Below are 21,836 nucleotides of genomic sequence, written 5' to 3' on the forward strand. Positions count from 1 at the left end.
GCCAGCACGTCAAGCTACACATTAACGTATCTTGTTCCGTTGCACTGGAGGCGATTTTCGAACAAAAATGCGTATGTAGTCTGATGTGCCGTTGTCCGTACATTTTTATTTTATTTTTAATTTAAAAAAATACAAAATGAGTTTTTTTTAATAATTGTACATAGACTTACAAATAAATTGTAGTATAATAAAAAAAATAACAAAGAAAAAATTTACATAAAATTTATTTTAAACCTAATTGTAGTTTAAATAATGGAAAGGACGAAAATCTTGTTCTCCTTATTGTTTTCAGCAATATATTTCACAAAGGCAGTAAGTATATTAACTTCAAAACATGTTTAAATAAAAACATTAACACAGAGAGCCAGTAAAAAGCATGACTGGAGATATGTGTATAAGTAAAAATACTTCCCGCGTTAGCCACCAGGGGTCTTATGAGCTGATCATAGATTTAGTATATGGATATACTAAATCTATGGAGCTGATGACTATATCGTTACCTATAAGCTTATAAGATACTCTTTAGTGTGTAGCTTGAAGCTAATTTAAATTAAAAAATTATGGATATAAGACGTGTATACAAATTCATTATTATTACTATCAAATGGCAACACCGGAGTTAATTGTCATCGTGTCATCGTCATTGTCAAACTCGCTTGGCTTCGGCTTGCCTCTTTTCCAACTTGTCTTGCCATCACGTTTGCGGTATAGCATTTTGTCATTCGTGTGTTCATTTTATGTTTCCTGCCATTTGCGCTGAAGGTGTAACGTGTTGCACTATTTTCAAAACACTTCCCAGCTAAGAAATGGAATTAGTGAGTATCGACAAATTACATTGCACCTATTTTCAAAGTTGGGCTTGTGACCATTTTTGTTCCAGAAGGAACTAACCTCTTCGACCAATGTAAATTACTCTTACGTCGCTGTTGAGCGTGATGATAATGAGCCTTCATTGTCACGATTATCAATATGCGACTACATCAGCTGTCATCAGGACACCGTGCGCGAAATGGCGACAGCGTTTCTGGCATACTGTTACGCGTGTTATAAAAGAATCGTGATGCGAACGTTAGAGCTCAATGTAAACACAGCTGGTTCACGCTACAATGGTCATGATTTTATCAATTACACATAATTATATCCATGTAGCCGACACAGCGTCGCAGCTGCATTTTCTAACCCAACCTACCTGCTACTTTTACTAAGTATCAGGTAGGTTGTCATTCTTGCCAAAATTCCCTATTTGGCTAATAGGGCAATTAATACTTACCATACTGTAAAACCTTTAACAAGTATAACACCGATAATGACTTTGATTTATTTGCGTCTAGCACTGCATCTATAAAGAGAACTGTGGGTTTGAATTATTTTAAAAACTAGTAAATATTTTAGATATGGTGGGTGGGTATGCTCGAATTATAAGTAGGTATATAAATCTTATTATGTTGAATATATGTATGTATTAAATAGTATAGTTGGATATGTATATATTTACGTCGTTAATATTATTATTGGACTTAAACTAAATTAACTAAAGAGTAGTAACCAAGTACCAAGTAACTAAAGTGTATATGCGTATGCGTATGTAGGATTAGCAATTAGTGTTAACATATGTTTTGTATTTAGATTTTCATATGTGGAGGTTTTTAATAGGCTTATAAGTTTACATTTAGTTTTCAAATTAATATTAAAGAATTCTGTAAACCTTCCTAAGAATAAATAAATAAATACAAATGCAGGAGAGATACATCATGACATGAAATAACCACTACATGATTCAAATAATGAATGAAATGATAAATATTTTACTTTAGAAGTGACTACAGTGAAGCTGGTCTTATCCCAATATTTAACCTGTTTTGTCCAAAATCTTACTGCAACCAAGTAAATTTTATAGTCATAGTTTTGTATCAAATAAATATTGCGTTAATTGCAGTTACAGGGCGGCGACACGAGCATACTGCAGCTGCTGCAGCCGCCGGCGCCGCTGGTCGCACCACCGCCGCCGCTGCCCGCGCCGGGTGAGTATTCTCCCATGGGTCAGCCATGACCATGACAGAAGCAGGTGCCGAGCCCTCTAACGCCGATGGCGTCTGCTCGCTGTTGCAGGCGCTCGCATCGCCGGAGCTGCCGCCCGCCAGCCCGCACCGCGCCGCTGCCGCCCCGACCTCCTCCGAATCTCGATCAGTGATCGTGTTCTGCTTTCTGTTTCAGGCTAGATATAAGTTAGGTTTTCGGTTCACGTTTAGCGCACCCCGGCGCTGACGCACGCCGTCGGCGGAGTCGCAGCCGGCCTCAGCACAATGTACCTACCTTCCTATATGCGCCCCAAGCGCAGCATGAATGGGGCCGCCCGAGGCCCGTGGCGCACCCTCGTCTGCCGCAATCCGCCCTAAGACCTTTTAGTGAAAAAGAGAATATAGAGAGAGTTGCGAGTGAAAGAGCGAGAGAGGGCTCAAAGGGTGGACGCCGACGACGAGGCAAGCGGCGGCTAAGGGCGGCGGAGAGACTGAGCGAGTGCCCGACGACTGCCTGCTCCGCAAACTGCGCAGCCCCCCACTCACCAGCGCTCTGTTGCAGGTACCGCACCCGCACCACCCGCCGGCGACTTCATTACCGCGCCCATCTACGACTTGCAGCAAGTGGGCGACGTATACACAGGTGTGTACCGCGACGACACCACAAGTGACGCTGCACTCACGGCGGCACTCACGTTAATGGTGACGGATCGTGTTACAGGGCCGGGCGCCAAATGCTCAACGCTGCCGGCCATCCTGGGCGGCACAATGCCCCGACTGTCAACAGAACAAGCGGACGCCGTCACGCGCGCCAAGAAGTACGCCATGGAACAGAGCATCAAGATGGTTCTCATGAAGCAGACGTTGGCACACCAGCAACAGCAGATGGCTACTCAACGCACTCAGGTGCAGCGCCAGCAGGCGCTTGCGCTCATGTGCAGGTACTCCTCTAATACTGCTTAGTTTTTCACTGCGTATAAGAGCGTGATGCGGCTGTGATGAGCGCGATATGTGAGGTTCCCGCCACGAACCGTCTCCGGCTGTGCGCTGGTCGAGCCTGTGATTCACCAGCTGAAAAGATCTGAGCTGCAACACGATTCGCGCATGAAGTATGAAAGTTCGCTTGTTGTACAACATGAATGTTATCATTGCAGGGTGTATGTGGGCTCGATATCATTCGAGCTGAAAGAAGACACGATCAGGCAGGCATTTCTGCCATTTGGGCCCATCAAGTCCATTAACATGTCGTGGGACCCGGTGACGCAAAAGCATAAAGGCTTCGCGTTCGTCGAGTACGAGATCCCCGAGGCAGCACAACTTTCGCTCGAGCAGATGAATGGCGTCATGCTTGGCGGCAGGTAAGGGCCACACCTGGTTTGCCCAGACGACAGTACTGTCATATATTGATTAAATTTTGTTAAATATTGTTATATTGTGTTTGTCTTCACAGGAACATTAAAGTGGTGGGAAGGCCTTCAAATATGCCCCAAGCGCAAGCCGTTATCGACGAGATCCAAGAAGAAGCCAAACAGTATAATCGCATCTACGTCGCTTCCATCCACCCTGAGCTCACCGAAGACGACATTAAGAAGTGAGTCTAATAATTTATCATGGCTTTTGACCTGTAAACATAGTTTACTTCTGAAATAAACAAGGGCCCCAAATTCCAAATGATGGAATCCAATTTGACAAACAGTCAACATTGTCTTGGTGTTGTTTGTTTCAAGGTGATGAACTAAGTTTACAGGGTTTTAAATCTTGACCCAGAATCAAAACACATCATGTTCCACAAAAAAGTGTAATAGCACTGATTGTGTTCCTACTGTATATAAATGACATAGACATAACAAATCAACAATCTATGTTGACAACATATCAATAATAATATAAAGAAAACAATAGTTAGGAACCATGAGCTAGACATATATAATGCAATTGACAAAATAATGCAATGACTGCAATCAAATATTCTGAATATTAACTTAAACTAATTATATCAAATTATTAAATCAAAACATAGTAGGAAGCGTCAACAAGAAAAAATTTTTGGTCTACCATATCAAGACTAAACTGGAAAATTCGAATATATCTGCCAGCACCCATAAGTTTGTGATGCCTTAAAAAAGAAAATATAAAGAAATATGCCACAAACTGCATGTAGGGCTTATAGTCCATACTACGTTACGATCTTATGGTCGTAGTATCTGTATCGTTCCGTACTTCATGATACAAAGCTTTTGAGTGCTATTTAATATGTGAGTAACATGAATATATAGCCATAGTTTTATGTTGTATTTTAATTATAACGTTTGTTGTGTCCGTTCCTTTTTGTTTATTAAATTTTCATACATGTGATGTGGTTGCACAGCGTGTTCGAGGCGTTTGGGCCGATCACTTACTGCAAGTTGGCGTACGGTTCGTCTGCGCACAAGCACAAAGGCTACGGCTTCATTGAGTACGCCACTCTGCCCGCCGCACTGGAAGCCATCGCATCCATGAATCTGTTCGACCTGGGCGGGCAGTATCTACGCGTGGGCCGCGCCATTACGCCTCCCAACGCACTAGCCGGCCCGCCGGCCCCGCAGGCCATGCCCACAGCCGCCGCAGTGGCTGCCGCTGCCGCCACCGCCAAGATACAGGTACGACCACCTCCAACCGTGTCAGGTTCTCCCATACGAACGCAGCATTGTTAACATGGTATATGTGAACACAGGCCATGGACGCGGTGGCACAAAACGCGGTGACGCTGGGCTTGACCAAGCTGAATGCGCTAGGCGTGCCGCCGGCTGCGGCACTGCCTACACTGGCGGCCGCGCTGCCTTCGGCTATCCCCGCGGCGTTGCCTGTGACACTTCCAGTGACGTTGCCCGCGGCTCTACCTGCGCTTCCCGCAGTGTTACCCGGCGTGGCCACTATTCCGGTGGCGCTGCCCACCGCCCTAGGCGCCAACATCCCTCCGCCGGGCGTGGTCATCCCTCCGCCGCCAATGACCGCGCGGCTGCACCACCACAAAGTGAGTAACTTTTCAGGCCACTGAAAACCTTCACAATAAAATTTCTATAGTTTCCCAATTAGAACGAGCCGAATCTGTTGCAGAACGAGGCGCCTCCGCCGCCGCCCGCGCCCCTGCCGCCTCTGCCCCCGGGCGGGGCCAGCGCGGGCGAGGGTCAGCAGGCGGCGCTGCAACGCAAGCTGCTGGAGTCGTCGCCCGACACACTGCAGCAGCAGGAGTCCATATCCATCTCGGGCCAGTCGGCGCGGCACCTGGTGATGCAGCGCCTCATGCGGCGGCGCGAGTCGCGCACGCTGCTGCTGGCCAACATGGTCTCGGCCGACGAAGTGGACGACGCTCTGCACCACGAGATCCAGGAGGAGTGCAGCAAGTGGGGCGTCGTCGAGCGGCTCGTCATATACAACGAACGTCAGACCGAAGACGATGACCCGGCGCACGCGCAAGTCAAGATCTTTGTGCAATTCGCGGAGCCCGCCGGTATGGATTTAAACATTGCTTTGGTTCAATTTACATTGTCGCAGAACGGAGTGGAAACAAATTTTGTAACGAAATCGTACATTAGCATAAATAACATTATGTTAATTGCATAACGTACAAACTAGATACGGTAGCTGCGGGAATTATCGAGACTGCGATAATCCTCCAGAAGACGCGCGATCGCTTTTCGACTCGTACTTAGTTTTGTGTATTACAAAGAAAAAAATACAATGGAAGCCTTAAGCCTCGATAATTATTGGAACCGCTGTCGCCAAAACTCACACGTACATAATTGACATTAATAATGATTGATCGTAATTTCAAATTTAAAAACAAATAACAAATTCTGGACTGTTAATATAATTTAAACTTTACCTAGCTGGCATATCGTTGAAAGTTCAACACCGTTTTATATTTTTTATTTTATTTTGAAATTTCATTTAATGTGCTGCCATGTAACGGTTAATAGCTGAACGACGACGAATTCGAGATGTTTATTTAGTTCTCCTAAAAGAAGCGACCATATTGCAGTGGTATAAGACCACCATAATATTACAATTGCGACTATCGTTTTTGCACTACAATTTTCGAGGTTTACACGACCGTAATATACAAAGCGAAAATGGCGGACTGGCGGAAATCCGCGGACTATTGGCACACGTGGTACGCAAGCTAAGCGCTTCTACTCTATTTATTATTCTGTGTCTCACATAGATGGTTTTGAAACTTTATAATTCGCGAGGCAAAACGAATGTTTAACTTCCGGATCGGTTTACAGAGGCGCGTGCAGCGGCAGGCGCTCTCAACGGACGCTACTTCGGCGGCCGCACAGTGCGCGCGCAGCTCTACGACCAAGATCTCTTCGACCACGAGGACCTCTCCGGCTAGCGCCGCTCTCAGCCACGCCTTCACAGCGCCCACACTCGTTCGTCGCTCATATAGCGCATGTTGCCTGATATGATCCGCGGGAGTACACTCAAGCTGAGACGAATCAAATACCTGCGGTACTAGGCTGCGCTGACTTTATCCATTGTGATACATAAAATAATATCTTAAATCGATAGCGGCGCATAAGCTCGTATGTATTGTAACATATATTTTTATTTACCACGGTGAGCCGCTGGTCTTAGCGCGCCGATGATGACTATTGTGACGAATGTTTACGACGAAATTAATCATTAGGGATGTAACTAAATAAGGACATTTGTAATTTAAGTTAGCTTAATACTTAATTTAATTTGAATGAAGCTGAAGATGAAATGAAGTAAATTGTTATGCGACTAATTTTCGTTTCATTACCAGTATACATTAGCATAGTAGCAATAAAAGCCTGTATTGCGTTTATTTATATTTGTAGATAAAATCTGTTTATTTAGTATTCAAACAGAAGTTTCGAAATGTCAACTACAGTGAAAGCAATATATTTATCTGTGAGTTGTGTTATCTTTTCTTTCGCACCAATGTTCGAAAGCGTTCTCTTACAAAAATACGTCGAATACCAGTGATATTCAAGCATAGAGGCCCTTTCAGACTAAGCTATATTCGCTAGCGAATAATACCGTGCAGTGCCTGACGGGAGTCAGGTATTTGATGAAGTTCCGCGGCTAGCGCGAAACAGGAAGACCGTATCTACAGTTATTTTTTCGCGGTATCTTTCGCTTGATTTGCAAAACAGGTTTCGCATTGCATCATCCCTCCGCAAGTCAATGACGATTACTTCACTTAATAATAAATGATATTAATAATGTATTTCGCTAGCCATAACAATAGCGATATCCGCTTTGGTGTGAACACTAGAAATACCGCATATCCACTGGGATTTAGGATCGTATTCCAAAACTATTCAATGCTCAAGTCAGGATCTGAGTATGATTTAAAGCACTAGAAATCATACTCAATGCCTTGCCATTAGTGTCGTATTTCCAGTGCTTGAAATCATACTCAGATCCTGACTTGTCGTTCTAGAATACGACCCTTAGGATCGTATTCTAGAACTCTACTCAATGCTCAAGTCGGGATTGCACTGGAAATACGACTCTAATGGCAGGGACTTGAGTATGATATCGAGTGCTTTAAACCATACTCAAACCCTGACTCGAGCATTGAGTAGAGTTCTAGAATACAACCCTAAGATACCCACACTGGTAGCGAATAACGCGTACATCATTCTATAATATCATTGTCACGTATATGTAAATAATACAAGTACTGCAAACTCTAGCGTGAGAACAGACAGGCCGGATTTTTTATTAATTTATTTTAGGAAGGTTTACAGCTGTAAGTTAAAGATGGTGTATCTAAACAATATAAAAAAAGTCTATTACAAACAGTGTTGGGCGTTAATCAATTAAATTTCAATCAGATTAAAAAATCAATTCAATTGAAATCAATTGCGACACGTCGCAAAGGGATACGATTCAAAAATCATGTCTCGTGTCTTCTCGAGAATGCCACATAAATCTAGGCACGATCGTAATAAGTTCAAAAACGTTGCAAGCGCCATATTCTGGACGAATTAAAAGTACACGTCGTCGACACGTTTTGTCAACATCGTGATGGTCGAGTTGTGAGTGAAATAATATCAATACATTTAAATACAAACACACAAGTTGATTAAAAACTTCATTATATTTCTCCAAGGCTATTCATAAAAACTAAAGATCGAAATAAATGCGTTCACAACAGTATATTTTACATAATTCAAATTATATTACAATATTTTAAACATCAAAGCTAAATAATTTATATATAATATAACACCTATAACTAATTTACAACTAAAATCTTCATGGTATGGGAAACAAATAAAATGCGACAATTAGTATAGCCGCGAGTACATATATATAAATAAATATTAGGATCAAACTACAAGTTCCTGTTTGACTCTGTAACATCGCGGAAGTGCTAGTTTACTTTTAAAATAAATTTTCATGTCATCAGCAGTGGTAACTGGTTCTTTAAACTTTACGCAATATGGGATGAGTTCAACTCTTACCTGTCAGCTTTTATATATCAGACAACATCAGCACCAGACGTGTCCACATTGAAAATAAATGTATAAAAACCGCTTATCGAACGCGGAATTCATGAATTAAGTTTAATTTTTTAATATTGATTAATAATGTAAAAAAATGAAACAATAATATTTTTAAATTGCTTTTTACAAACAGCACAATTATTCGAGATTAGTATTATAAAAGCTCCTTTTACAAATTTTATAAAATGTTCGAAGGTAACTTTTTTTCTGAAACCTTACAGGCTTTACAATTATTTTAGTAAATAATAGTCTGCACCACAAGCACACCGCATTGGAGAGATATCAAACAAAACACGTATTTTTGCTAGGTGCGTACTGGTCAATTTTCACTCCATTATATTTAGTATCATTAATTACAAAATATATAATTAATAAGTGGTATAACTACCAAAAGTATAATTTCATTGTGATAGTAAAACCTTCAATATAACAAACATTAGTATAATGATTAGATAATATAATAAATTAATGGTATAAATTTTACCAATAGGTGTAATGTACTAAATTCTATAACACGTTATTTCGTAATTTAGAATTGCGAGTTGACGCACCAGACCGCGTGTATTATAAAATATAACCCCAGGGGTTATATTTTATAATACATTATTTCAATGAATGTTGTAATTGAAATTATTATATACGTTATAATTTGTTATATTATCGGATAATACTATTTATCATTATCCATACAAATATTTGGGTAAATTTTCATGTTAGTTGTTACTACCTGAGTTCGGTGGCATTTTCACAATTTATATATTCTAGAATGACGGGAAGAACAGTTCGTGCGCCTGGTGGTAAGCGACACACCTATCCATAACAGTTGCAGTGCCACTCAGAACTTTAATTCGCAAAGGTTTTAGAGGCTCTGCCAGTGCGCCTGTCGCCCTGAGACATAAATTGATCAGTCCCATATGCCTGTAATTTCACCAGCACCCTTATCCTTTCACACCGAAACGCAGTATAACTCACATTACTGCTTGGCGGCAGAAATAGGTAAGGTGGCAGTATTTCCCTGGACGAACTCTTTCACAAGGAGCTGTACTGCAAAGTATGATTTAATATTAAAGTGTAGTATCCTGAAATATTATTTAATATTTCACGATAATCCGAATACTTAAGTAATAAAAATTGGCACCGAAATTAGGTATGGAAAACTAACCTAAAAATTACCAATTTAATATAGGTATATATTCTTATATCCCTTGAGCGTTACCCAAGAATAATATGCCATTTGTTGTTATATCGAATGTACTGCACCCAATTTTACCACAGTCGCAAAGTACATTTGGCTTCGCAATTGTCGGGTAAAAACATATATTATGAAAAAAATGTAAAAACTGTTTTGCGTTATTTTACCTTTATACCGATATTACTTTTTAAACTATAACCATTCTATATTTTGTGCTCTACATAATTGTGTACGTAGTAATGAGAATTTAATATTAAAAACAGTCACTTTAATTATACGGCCCAGTCATCTGTGACGTCTATACGGCCCGTAATCATGAATAGATTAGACTACCGGTTGATTGAGCGCGCTCTCAATTAGATAAACCCGTCCATTATTCCAGCGTGACAATGGTCGATTTTTTGTAATTTGTCTAGTTAGGTATAAAGTTGTCATTTAAGGCCAGCGCAAACCGGCGGACGGGAAAGCGAGGACATTAAATTCAGCAATGTATATTTTATGCTATTCCAATATCAATATGGTATAAATTGCATGCTCTTGAGGCAGACCTCGGAGCATCGCGGCGGATTTCTCTAATCGTCTCAGAGCATTGAAATTTATGTCTTATTTCAATTGTAATAATATAAAATAAAGCTATCAGCGCAAAAGTGGTGCAACCCACATTTATTTAAATTTTCTACAATATTAGATTGAATGATACTTAAAGTACATAATTATTTTACATTTTAAACTATATTCATGTATAAATAAATTGTAAACCCCCCCCCCCTTAATTGTTTCTCCTAAACTAGATTTAGTCAGTCCGCCGCTCCACGCGTACAGTTCTGACTTTTTGCGACTAGAACCGACTAAATCACGACTTTTTTTGGCAATCAGATTTAACCTAGGTGCCGTGGTTATTGAGAAGTATAATGGTGCTGCTGGAATAAGCTTATTCCAGAGTGGACAGTACTTGGTGTAACGGGCTGATGTTCGCAACTCGACGTAACGTGGACAGTGAAACACCTTTATAACATTTGAACAGCGGACCGATTAAATGGCAACTTTTTACCTGATTAGTGAAATTTCAAAAACTGGACTACGTGATGACCGTGTGAAACCCGTTAAGATGCGCGCGCTACCCTTTGCTATATTCATTCGCGGTTGTTCAGGTGTATGAATCGTATATCAGAGGTGAATACACTAACTCAGTTACATCAGGTTTCTTAAATGTTTATAAAGTCAATACATTTCGGCCTACTTAGGTAAGAAGACCCACTATTATGGTAAATAAGGCCTAAGCTGTATGGCCAATAAAGCCCAGTATACACGTGGTCTTTAATCACTAAGTTTGTTTATAATCTGACTAAATTCTAACCAACAGTATGATTTTGTGCGAAAAATTTAATAAATGCCTAACTACATGTTTTATATACACGCCATATTGTAAACAGCTTATGGCACTGAATTAATTGTTGTACTATAGATTAATCGTTGTTTTTCTTTGACATTGGAAGATCCTAATCAATAGCACCTGTGTAAAACGCTCAAGTAAACAAGGCAGTTGAGACCCTAAAAGAGTGGCGTGAGTCACATGAGCTGCAATCCATTAGTTTCGAAATTGCTATTTCGTCGCAATGCTGCTCGTGTGACTACCCTTAGTTTTCGTTAAGGAGTCACCACATTAACTGACGCGAAATCGCAATAGACTGGTCAGAAAAAGCTATAGTCACCACACAATAAGAGCGGTTTGTGAAACGCGCAATTGCATCGCTACACTTATGATTTATAGGCGATTGCACCGATACAAACACTGCATCAATTCAGTCGCTTATGTTGAATCATTATGTGCGGAAAAATTACCAAAGGTAGCTAATAAAGAGCAAAATATTCAAATTAACAATTTATCTTTCAATGTATAAGGATAAGTTAGCAAGCTACCTTTTAATTGACCAATTTACTAGCAAGCCCAGATGTGTTGAGTACCTAACAAATTACGTTACAGTCAGCATTAAGTTTATTTGTGAATACATCGAACCAAGAGTTATCTGGTATACACAATTGCAATTCGATGCCTTACTTTCTCAAAGTCGTATCTTGAGTCACGAATTCAGGAGATGGCAAAACTTTCTATTTATTTTAAATTTCTTTTCAAGGTTGTTAATTTCGATGAATTACTTTAAAAATAAGTAAAAGCCAGTGTGTGAATATGAAAGAAATGTGATGTGAAATCAGCCTGCAAAATTTGTTAATACGATCCCTTTTTTGCATTTCAGTAACTTTGTGCTTTAAGATACGAGTTTGAGAAAGTAAGGCGACGAAGTGTCTTAACGAATTTGAATATAAAATTTAATTTCATAGAATTGTGATTTTAGGAGATATATTTGGTTCAGATCATTTTGATGCTGACTTTAGTTTTTAATTCGGAATAACCGACACTAAATATATATAAAAAACCTTTGTTTATCGTAGAAAGTTGTGGGAGACCACTTTCGTAAGTAGTATTTAATATATTTGGAGACAATGGCAAATGTCACATTTATACTGTGCTAAAAATTTTAATTACATGTTTCATTTCATGTCGTTCATATAATATTTCCTTATTTTTTACCTTACTGTAATAATTCAAGTTGCTTTGCAAATAAGTCCTCGAGGTATAAAATTGTTAACGCTATGATTCAGTACTCCATGTTTCGTGCAACGTTTTTACATACTCGTACGCTCTTTTAGTTATATTGAGAGCTGGTTCAATTTCTGATAATCCATTTTCACCTATTAAACTTAACCCTGCTAGCCCTAAGTACGTATGCATAGGATCTGTGCATGTATCTGGCCACTTTGAGAAACCTCCAACCACACAATCCTGAGTTTCAAAGACATACTTTCGATTATTGGCATAGTTTGACATGTGCAAAGAATCTAAGATCTTTAAAGAGGCCCCTACCCAGAAACTATAACAGGTATCAACAGGTTTATTAGGCCTGCCTTGGAAACCATCCACTTGTCTGAACAGCAGCCATCTCTTGAGACCTTCTACCTGTTCTATGGAGAGTTTGTCGAGTTGATTGGTAAGGCTGAGCGTAGCTAAAGCACAGAATGTTGTACCTCCATGAGATTCTAATTCTGGACACTGAGCGATTCCATAGTCGTAGCTCTGTAACAATACAATGGAAGCACATTGAAAAATATAATATAGCCTATGTAAATATACTTTGAGGTATTTATTTCTCAAAAGTATAAAATTCTCTTGTAAGAAATGCATCATACAATTTCCACAGAGAGTATGTGTTGGCAAAATATTCAAATAAAAAGGTCTACTAAGTCAATGGGTCTACAAAAATAATTTTGTATTTTAATGTAATAAGAAAAAAACAAGGCCCTTAATAAGTATTGCATATCAATATCCATGGTGACACTATAATGGCAATTAAGTGTTGCCAACTTAGCGACTTTGTCTCTAAAGTAAGCAACAAATTTGACATCAAAAGCGACATTATTATATTATTTAGCTACAAAAATTAGCAACTTTTTTGCCGCGTATTTAATTAGGTTTAATCTTTTAACATTGAATATGATTTTGTCTCAGCATTTCTTTTGCCTGTGCTATAACCATTTATGGCCAATTAAATGAACCTTAAAATGGGTATATATCCTAAAAGAGATGGATTTTCTTATGGCACGGAAATACAATCTATACGCCAAGTGACGACTTTTAAACCTTTTGTTAAGCGACATTTGCTTTTGTCTAGTTGGCAACACTGGCAATTACATATAGAAATAAAACATCAATATTAACGCGACTTAAATTTGTATTCAATAATATTTTTTCATTTCATTTAAAATTGCTTGCCCGTTATTTGTATGCTTCAGCACGGAGTCAGATTACTTTGGGTTAGTTTACGAGTCCAGTACCCTCATCCTCATATACCACGTAAAATATTTGCATGGCACATTGCACAGCCCTTCTAGTCCTCACAGAAAAACGTAACATTTTCTATACAAATATTATACGCCAGTCGCTGGTGACAACTGTCACTGAGAGCTAATGGTACAGATGCATGTCTTTAAGACTCACGTCGGCTGTATAAGCGCGGTGCTATCAATAACACAATGGCTAGAATACTTACAATAGATTTAATAATATAATCATTTGCACGTTCGATGTTGAAGCCTGACCAATCATTCAAGATGTAGCTGATAGCAGCAGCACAGTAAACGAATCGCATGTCCGACTCACAACCCGACAGTGTCGCCGCGAAGTTGCCGTCCTCTGTTTGCAGGGCTTTTACTCCTGTAACATGTATAGCGCAAGTTCCACTGTTATTCTTTCTGTTTATAAAAGAATAATAATAAAAAGCATAAGTATACAATGTGTTTTTGTTAAATGGGACAGCATGGAAAAATCTGAAACCAGCGAAACTGCCTTAGGCCTACCATTAACTCATTAGAAATGAAACATTTTTTCGGATATAAATCGTATACACATGTATATTTGTTATTCAAACGGAACAGGGTCAACCGTGACCTTGGGATTTATTTGAAAAAAACAAATACACGCGATCTAGTTAGTTTCGTTCCTAATATGTAACAATGGGAAAACTTAAGAACTCGATACATGTGTCTCTTGTATTGAATATAAGCAACCGATAACTAGAAATGAATATTCTATTTTCATACAAGTAGCTCATCGACACATTGCAACAGTCGAACACTTGCCGGTTGCGGCAATAGAATATTCTCTTCTAGTTGCCGATTGCTTGGATCCAACACAAGACACACGTTTGCGCGGCGCCTAACTCATTTTTTATGGAAATAATTTTGGAATAGGTAATTAAAATTTAAATGTAAGCTTTCTATGAAAACAAAATGTTAACAAAATATCCTATGACGTAAATCGAGTCATTTTCATGTTAGTATTATTAGAAAAAATATGGATATTGTGCAAAATTTAATAAGAAATTCGTCATACAAAAAATCACCTTCAACCAATGCCTTCCTATTACACCTAGAAAGATCATCTCCCAAAGACAATAGCACACAAAGTCCTGTATACGTCATAGCCAGATGACCGCAACGGTAATGATTGTTATCAGCGTTCAAATCTATGTTTACTGTTGAAGATCCTTGGAATCCGCACATTGACATGTCTCCAGCTGAAAAGGGAAATTTTTCATAAAAATAATTCTGAAATTAAATCTAATTGCAAGGTACATCTTTTATGCCATCTAATGAGCAAATAAAATAAAAACAAACATAATCTGGAAGTCACAGTATAACACAAGATAATACAAATCACAAAAAGCCGTAGTAGAAACGTGTGCAAATACACGTAACTCAATAAAACACTAGTTTTACGACTTTACATAGCTTTTGATTATCTTACTACAAGTATTATGTTAGCATGATAATTATAACAATGTCTCTTTGTGGAGTAATAAAATGGCTTTACAAATAGAAGCTACTGTGTGATGAGTTTTTGTGCATGTTTGATAAGAATGACCTAGTTATATGAACAAATGAAATTGAGATTTAACATCAGGTTCTTGAATGGAATCTCGAGTTACTTGAAAGGAACTTTCCAAGTAACTCGCGAGTTTACTCGTCAGTTAATTGAAAATGAAGCCTTATAAGTTACATTGAGACCCTGTAATGTCAGTGTTAGCATTAACTTTTAAAATCCAATAATCTTCCAAAAATATCACTTTTATATCATGATATTTTGAACGAGAATATAATTACTCAGCTTCCCAAACGCTGCCCGGCGGAGTGGAATTTGACATTTGATCTCTTTCTCGAAGTTGGACCTAGCTAACTGGATATTTTGTCTCAGATATATAAATAATCATCAATAACTTGGATTATAAAAGTTTCCCATATACATGGGAGTTGACGGTACATGGATATTCGACATAATTTGTCTTATCCCTGTTCACTTTGAGACTGATTCATTCTACTTTATAACTATCATTCTACAACTATATTTAGAAAAAAAATTCAGCAAAAACTATTATTATATTATGTTTTACAATAGTTAGATCTCAAACAACAAACTAATGAAATCAAACTGAAACAAAAGAGTAACGGGCGTATCAAGTGCTAGGCTTAGGCTTATAAAATAATAACTAGACTAAAATATTTGAAAAAATTATTGTAAATCAGATGTGTGCACATTTTTATAGTAATAACTTAATGTCTCATAAACAATTTGGTTTCACTCGGGGTCGCTCTACAACCGACGCTGGTGTCGAGTTGATTAATCATATATTTGATGCATGGGAAGTCTCACATGATGCTATTGGTGTATTCTGTGACCTTTCCAAAGCTTTTGATTGTGTGCACCATGATACACTGGTCAGGAAACTTCGCCATTATGGTGTGGCGGGACGTGATCTCGACCTTCTTAAATCGTATTTGCGTGGTAGGGTACAGAGGGTCGATGTTAACGGTACGAGATCGTCAGGATCTGCAATTAGCATGGGTGTCCCTCAAGGTTCAATTCTAGGCCCATTTTTGTTTTTAGTTTATATTAATGACTTACCTAGCCTTATGGAGGGTGTAAAACATGAGATAGTATTGTTTGCTGATGATACTTCCTTATTATTTAAAGTTAAAAGGCACCAATGTTCCTACGACGATGTGAACAATGCTATATCTAAAGTAGTTGATTGGTTTGCTGTTAATAACCTACTTCTTAATGAGAAAAAAACAAATTGTGTGAAATTTACATTACCCAATGTTAGAGAGACGGTTACAAACATTGTAGTTAGAAACGAAAAATTGAATCTTGTGGATACAGTTGTATTTCTAGGTATAACGTTAGATGCTAAATTGCAATGGGGTCCCCATATAAGTAAGTTATCAAAACGGCTCGGCTCTGCAGTGTACGCGATTAAAAAAATAAGGAAACTTTCAGACGTCGAAACCGCTAGATTGGTTTACTTCAGCTACTTTCACAGTCTAATGACATACGGCATCAACAGAATCTTTGTCCTGCAGAAACGTGCAGTTAGGGCAATTTACAATCTGGGCCCCAAAGTATCTTTGAGAGATAAGTTTAAGGAAATTAACATTCTTACACTAGCCTCACAGTACATTTATGAGAATGTAATTTATGTTAAAAGGAATAGTAATTTATTTATGAAAAATAGTGACAGACATAACATTAATACGAGGAATAGAAATAAACTAGCTTTTCTTGATAGTCGTCTTCACAAAGTCAAAAAATCATTTAAGGGGCAATGTATACGCTTCTATAACAAGATTCCGTTTGATATACAAAATTTGCCTTACACGAGGTTTAAAACTATAGTGAAACAAAAACTTTATACTAAAGGTTATTATACAACTTCTGCGTACTTGGATGACAAAAATCCGTAGTAGTAACCCGTTTAGCTCATGGAGGTAGTCTCGATCTCTGATGTTTCAAATAATAAAAAATATTGTAAATGTTATTTACAAAGAGCAACCCCTAGAGTTTCTTGCTCATTCTTCTCAGGGGAATCTGCCTTACGAATGAGCGGTAGAGTTTAATATTGTGACGATTTCAAGTATAATAATGCTTACCTATGAAATAAAGATTATTTTGAATTTGAATTTGAATTTGAATAGACATTTTAATATAGACAAAGAATGATGTAACTGTTTTTTTTCCTCCTTCATCACATGAAGTTTGCATTTAGTACAACAAACAAACAGCACTGACATAAAAAAATTTGGTAAATTGTCAATTTTTTCATTGTTGACATTTTTCTGTAGTGTATATATGTTTGCATTATTGAATAAATCTATCATTTTAACAAAAACCAAGTGACCAAAACAACTCAAATCGTCAATGTGAAAGTGAAAAATCAATCAATACAAAATGCATACAAAAGTGCATACAAAAATTGTTTACAAACTACATCATCATTCATTTCAATGTGTGTTGTAAATACATAACACCTATTAATTATTTAATGGCACTTTTATGTGACTTTTATCTGCTACAAGTAGTATTATTTAAGTAGTAGATGCATCTTGGCCAAACAAGTCATGGAAAGAACAATGCCCATTCCAGAATCAGCTAAAAAAAGATAATGACCAGATTATACTGGATTTATATTTTTTTATCTAGGGAAAGTTGACTAAGGCAACAGTTTCTTTTTGATGTTACGTTAATAATGACCAGTACTTTGTAGTACAGAGTTACATTATTATTATAAGTTGGGTACACATTAAAAGTAACACTTAGTCGAATGAGGTGCATGTTCGAGACTGCTTGCGCATTCTGCAGAAGATTTTGGCTCATTTCTAGTTTGTATGTTACACAATTGACCATAAAGTTCAATATGCTATGTACAATATCATTACCAAATTTCACATCCATTCCAACACAATATAAATTGAGTCAAACTAAACTTAAAAATTAAAATCTACAGTAGACATTCTTATATTTTTTTATATTCAACAGTAACACAAGAGAATGCATATTTTACCCAGTCAATGGCTTTAAAAAGGAAAAATAAATACTCACTTGCTTTATCAGGCACCACTTGAAGCCTGTAGATCCATTCTACTATTCTAGACCTTAGCTCCAACGAAATTGAGGATATGGCCCCGAGAACGTCGAGTCCCGCAACAGCGAAGTAAGCAATGGTCACCCTACAAAAAGTGATAGGTTGAAATTAGGACGTTAGAGATTCATAGCATAAAAAATAAACAATTTAAATGGCTGCAAAATAATACGTGAAAGAATTCAATGTAATCGTGTGTTCATTGTTTTCACAGCGCGATAAAAACTGATTAATAAGCAAATCCCGCGAAAAATAACAGCTCGATATGCTCACCTTGTAGTGTCGTGTGACGACAAAGACGATGGCAAAACATTCAAAAATCTCATAAAGTACTTCACGTGCTGCCTGTGAGCCAAATCTTTATTCTCTTCGCAATTCATTTTGAGAATTTACAACCGATTCGTAGAAAAGGAAATTAAATCCTGAACACAGGTAAAACCACAGCAATTTGTTATGAATTCTAACTAATAACTACTAATTTGTGTGTTTTCAGTAGAGGCAACACATGCTTTTTAAAATTTTATTCATTTTATCCTCACAAAAATTTTGTACAATTTTTAATAACCCGTTCCTATAGCAATAAGATGATGATTGATAATTCTGACTGCCTGCATAGGTATATGAAGCACATTGAAATCAAAGAGAATTTAAGCACTATGAAATGTCATAATATTGAACGTCAAAATTGGATCGGTAGAGTTTTAGTACGGTAGAGTTGCCCTTTGAAATCGGATTTGTGACTTTTTATCACGGATTTATATATTTCATCAACTGGATCGCGCACTTCGACATACATTTAAACAAATTAACACATTATTGATATGATTATTGTATATGAATATTGATTATGTTAAGGTTTATTTTAAGTAAAAGTAAAAAACCGAGTCACGTGAGATAGCTCGAAATAGTGGTCCCTCCTTGTCTAACAAGTTGCCACCGCTAAATAAAATCATCACTAATATCTAGTCTATTAACTATTTAAATTTTGGTTAAATAAAATTAGCTTTTAATGTAATAACACAAATAAATATCAACAATGAAACCTTCTTTAAGAAGTAGCATATCTATTAAGTGTATTGGCAAACCTTTTTGCTGACACACCTTCTATGTATGTCAGTGATTATTTCGAATTTTGATTTAAGTTTTTAGAAGTGTTCCTTGTCACGACGACTTAAGAATCAATGCATTGTTTTTCTTCATCACGGCAACTTGAGTTGCAGTCAAATAGGTCTAACCCAGACGGTTGACATCATAGATTTAGGGTACCTATATACTAAATCTATGGTTGACATAGAAAAAACTTTGAAAATGAATCACCTGTGGCCGTACAAGTGAGCGACCTTATCGACAACCATAGATATAGAAAAAAAACGGGAGATTTGGCACGGGGGCGTGGTTCGTGTCGCCTTGATATGATCAAAATCTTAGAGGATGGAAAAAAATAAAAGAAAGGAGCTGCCCTAAGTACAGAATCAACGTGCATATTACCAAAATTTGAAAGTTACAAATGGCGGATTTCTTTAGTGTTGTACCATAATCTATCGATAAGTCATTATCGACATGCAAATGTATGGCTTGAATTTTTGTTTCTTTAGTTTACTGTAACCAAAGTATGCCTAAACAAACACAAGTCTGATAATTTAATCTCGAGTGGTATATTGTTATAAATGTCAACACACATTTTTAAACTTCAAAAAAAATTTATTTTCAACATTACAACTGGTAACTTATTTAGTAAAAGTCACCAAACTGCTGTGCAGTTTGTTGGCGACATGCGCATTCTTGCTTAATTAAACCTACTTTACTTGTATTACGTAGCATTACGTAGTATTAATTGTACTTACAAAATAAAATATAAAAATTACTTTAAGAGGTACGCCTTTAACCTACATTTTAGTACATATTTACATAACGTCTTTTAACTAACCGTCAATTACAAGTCTATTCAGGTTTCTGCGGATTCTAGTATTCCCGTTAATTCCCGGGCTTTCTTAAGCAAATGAATCTATCAAGAAATTTTAACACAGAAATAATGGAAGTAGTTGTAAAAATCAATTATCGGAAGTAAACAATTATCATGTACTAGCTTTTCCCCACGACTTCGTCCGCGTACAATTTTTATACAAATGAAAAGTATTCAAGTATGAACCAAATCGCAACACGTGTTAAAAAGTTACCATACAAACTTTATTACCCCATTTCAACAAGTTTGAAAAAGATCAATACAAACAATCATTGCACAAGAGTTTTGTGTAGCTGCCCACACGTTGGTCGCTGTCAGTTTTTATTGTGCGTTGAAACGGGAAGGATGACGTAGAAGTTATTGTAGCTGCTGCTATTTATTAATGGGCGCCTATAATTATCATGTCAGTGAATCCCCGCAATAAAGTTGCAAAAAAGAAATGACAAAAACGAACGTGGTGGATGCTGATTATTCCAGAAACAGAACAACATGACATTTTGTTGATATATAATATATACTTCTTTATTTTGTGTTTTGATTTTTTTTGAATAGAGTTATAAAACCAGTATGCATTTCATATGCGGACGGACTAACGTGTGAACGCTATTGGTCGAGCGCCTTTGGTTTGTGATAAGCCGAATGAACTCCAAACACGTTGGCGCTCGCCTTCACTCGGTCAGCTAGGCGAGTGACACCGAACAAGGCAAGGCAAGGCAAATAGGCTGTCTATACGTTGGTATGTTGTCATTGTATTGCAGGCTTTAAAAAAATAGTCATTTTTAATAGTTAGAGTTGTCATTGGGAAAAATCAGAAACGAGTGGATAATTTTGTTTTCAGGAACTGAGAATAGCTAGCAAATGAGTCTTGTTTAATCTAAATTGAACATAAAATTATTTACCAATAAACCTAATGATGGAATAGCATTGTCATGTAATCTAGTTACATTTAAAGTTCTGTTACAATTTGACTCTTCAAAATGAAGCGAACAAATGAAGATGGTCTTTGATCCAACGTTTATATTCGGCAGTCCTATGATTTCCAACCATTCTTTCTTCCTTTTTTCATTTGTAGGAAAACTTGAAATAATAATAATAAAACAATAAAAACCTCATAGTGAATTGTTTTAATAACAGAATATCGATAATATGTATGCTTACAAGATCAACACTATCTCAAAATAATCGTTAACAACAATCATCAAAATATACAAACAAACAGGCAATCTAAAGTAACAAAAGCAAAATTTGGCAAGATTTATAAATAAACTACTTAAATAAGTCTAATTACATAAAATATTCGGGCTATTGTGTGATTTATAGACAAAAAAATAACACATGCCTGTGCAATGTAACATTCGATTGATTTGCAGTTTTTCTAAAGCCGCATCCTTTAATGCTGCAGCGTCGCATTTTAATTAATACCTAATTATTCTCACTGTCAATATTTTTGTCCAATTTAATTATAATACATGTGAATAATTCAATAATACATTTGGAAAAACATTTGTTTTGACATTTGATGTACTTCCCTTTGACAACGGTATCATGTACCTTATGTACTTGAAATGGCCACGGTTGGCATTTAAAATGACGTTACGAATTTTC

The 21,836-nt window shown here is 37.3% G+C and overlaps 2 protein-coding genes across 4 annotated transcripts; one reads left to right on the forward strand and one right to left on the reverse strand.

Annotated features, from left to right (window-relative positions):
- The first annotated feature begins 1,936 nt into the window (after positions 1–1,936).
- LOC113234688 (poly(U)-binding-splicing factor half pint) lies at positions 1,937–6,808 on the forward strand. 3 transcript variants are annotated; one of them, XM_026470127.1, is made up of 10 exons: positions 1,937–2,021; positions 2,110–2,305; positions 2,581–2,661; positions 2,740–2,959; positions 3,173–3,376; positions 3,469–3,609; positions 4,387–4,657; positions 4,732–5,031; positions 5,115–5,508; positions 6,287–6,808. In XM_026470127.1, the coding sequence occupies exons 4-10, from the start codon at positions 2,787–2,789 to the stop codon at positions 6,394–6,396; spliced, it is 1,593 nt and encodes a 530-aa protein (XP_026325912.1). In that variant the 5' UTR covers positions 1,937–2,021; positions 2,110–2,305; positions 2,581–2,661; positions 2,740–2,786; the 3' UTR covers positions 6,397–6,808. The 3 variants fall into 3 exon arrangements, with proteins under 3 accessions (XP_026325912.1, XP_026325909.1, XP_026325910.1); XM_026470124.1 differs by lacking the exon at positions 2,110–2,305 and having other exon boundaries at positions 1,957–2,021; XM_026470125.1 differs by having other exon boundaries at positions 1,959–2,305.
- Positions 6,809–11,973: 5,165 nt separating this feature from the next.
- LOC113234803 (geranylgeranyl transferase type-1 subunit beta) lies at positions 11,974–18,812 on the reverse strand. Its single transcript, XM_026470296.1, has 5 exons — positions 18,542–18,812; positions 18,229–18,356; positions 14,696–14,869; positions 13,844–14,007; positions 11,974–12,870 (listed from the first exon to the last, which is right to left on the reverse strand). Exons 1-5 carry the CDS (start codon positions 18,646–18,648, stop codon positions 12,388–12,390), a joined length of 1,056 nt encoding a protein of 351 aa, XP_026326081.1. The 5' UTR covers positions 18,649–18,812; the 3' UTR covers positions 11,974–12,387.
- Positions 18,813–21,836: the final 3,024 nt, after the last annotated feature.

This window comes from Hyposmocoma kahamanoa, unplaced genomic scaffold, assembly GCF_003589595.1.
Source record: "Hyposmocoma kahamanoa isolate Upper Pololo Valley unplaced genomic scaffold, ASM358959v1 86, whole genome shotgun sequence".
NCBI lineage: Eukaryota > Metazoa > Arthropoda > Insecta > Lepidoptera > Cosmopterigidae > Hyposmocoma > Hyposmocoma kahamanoa.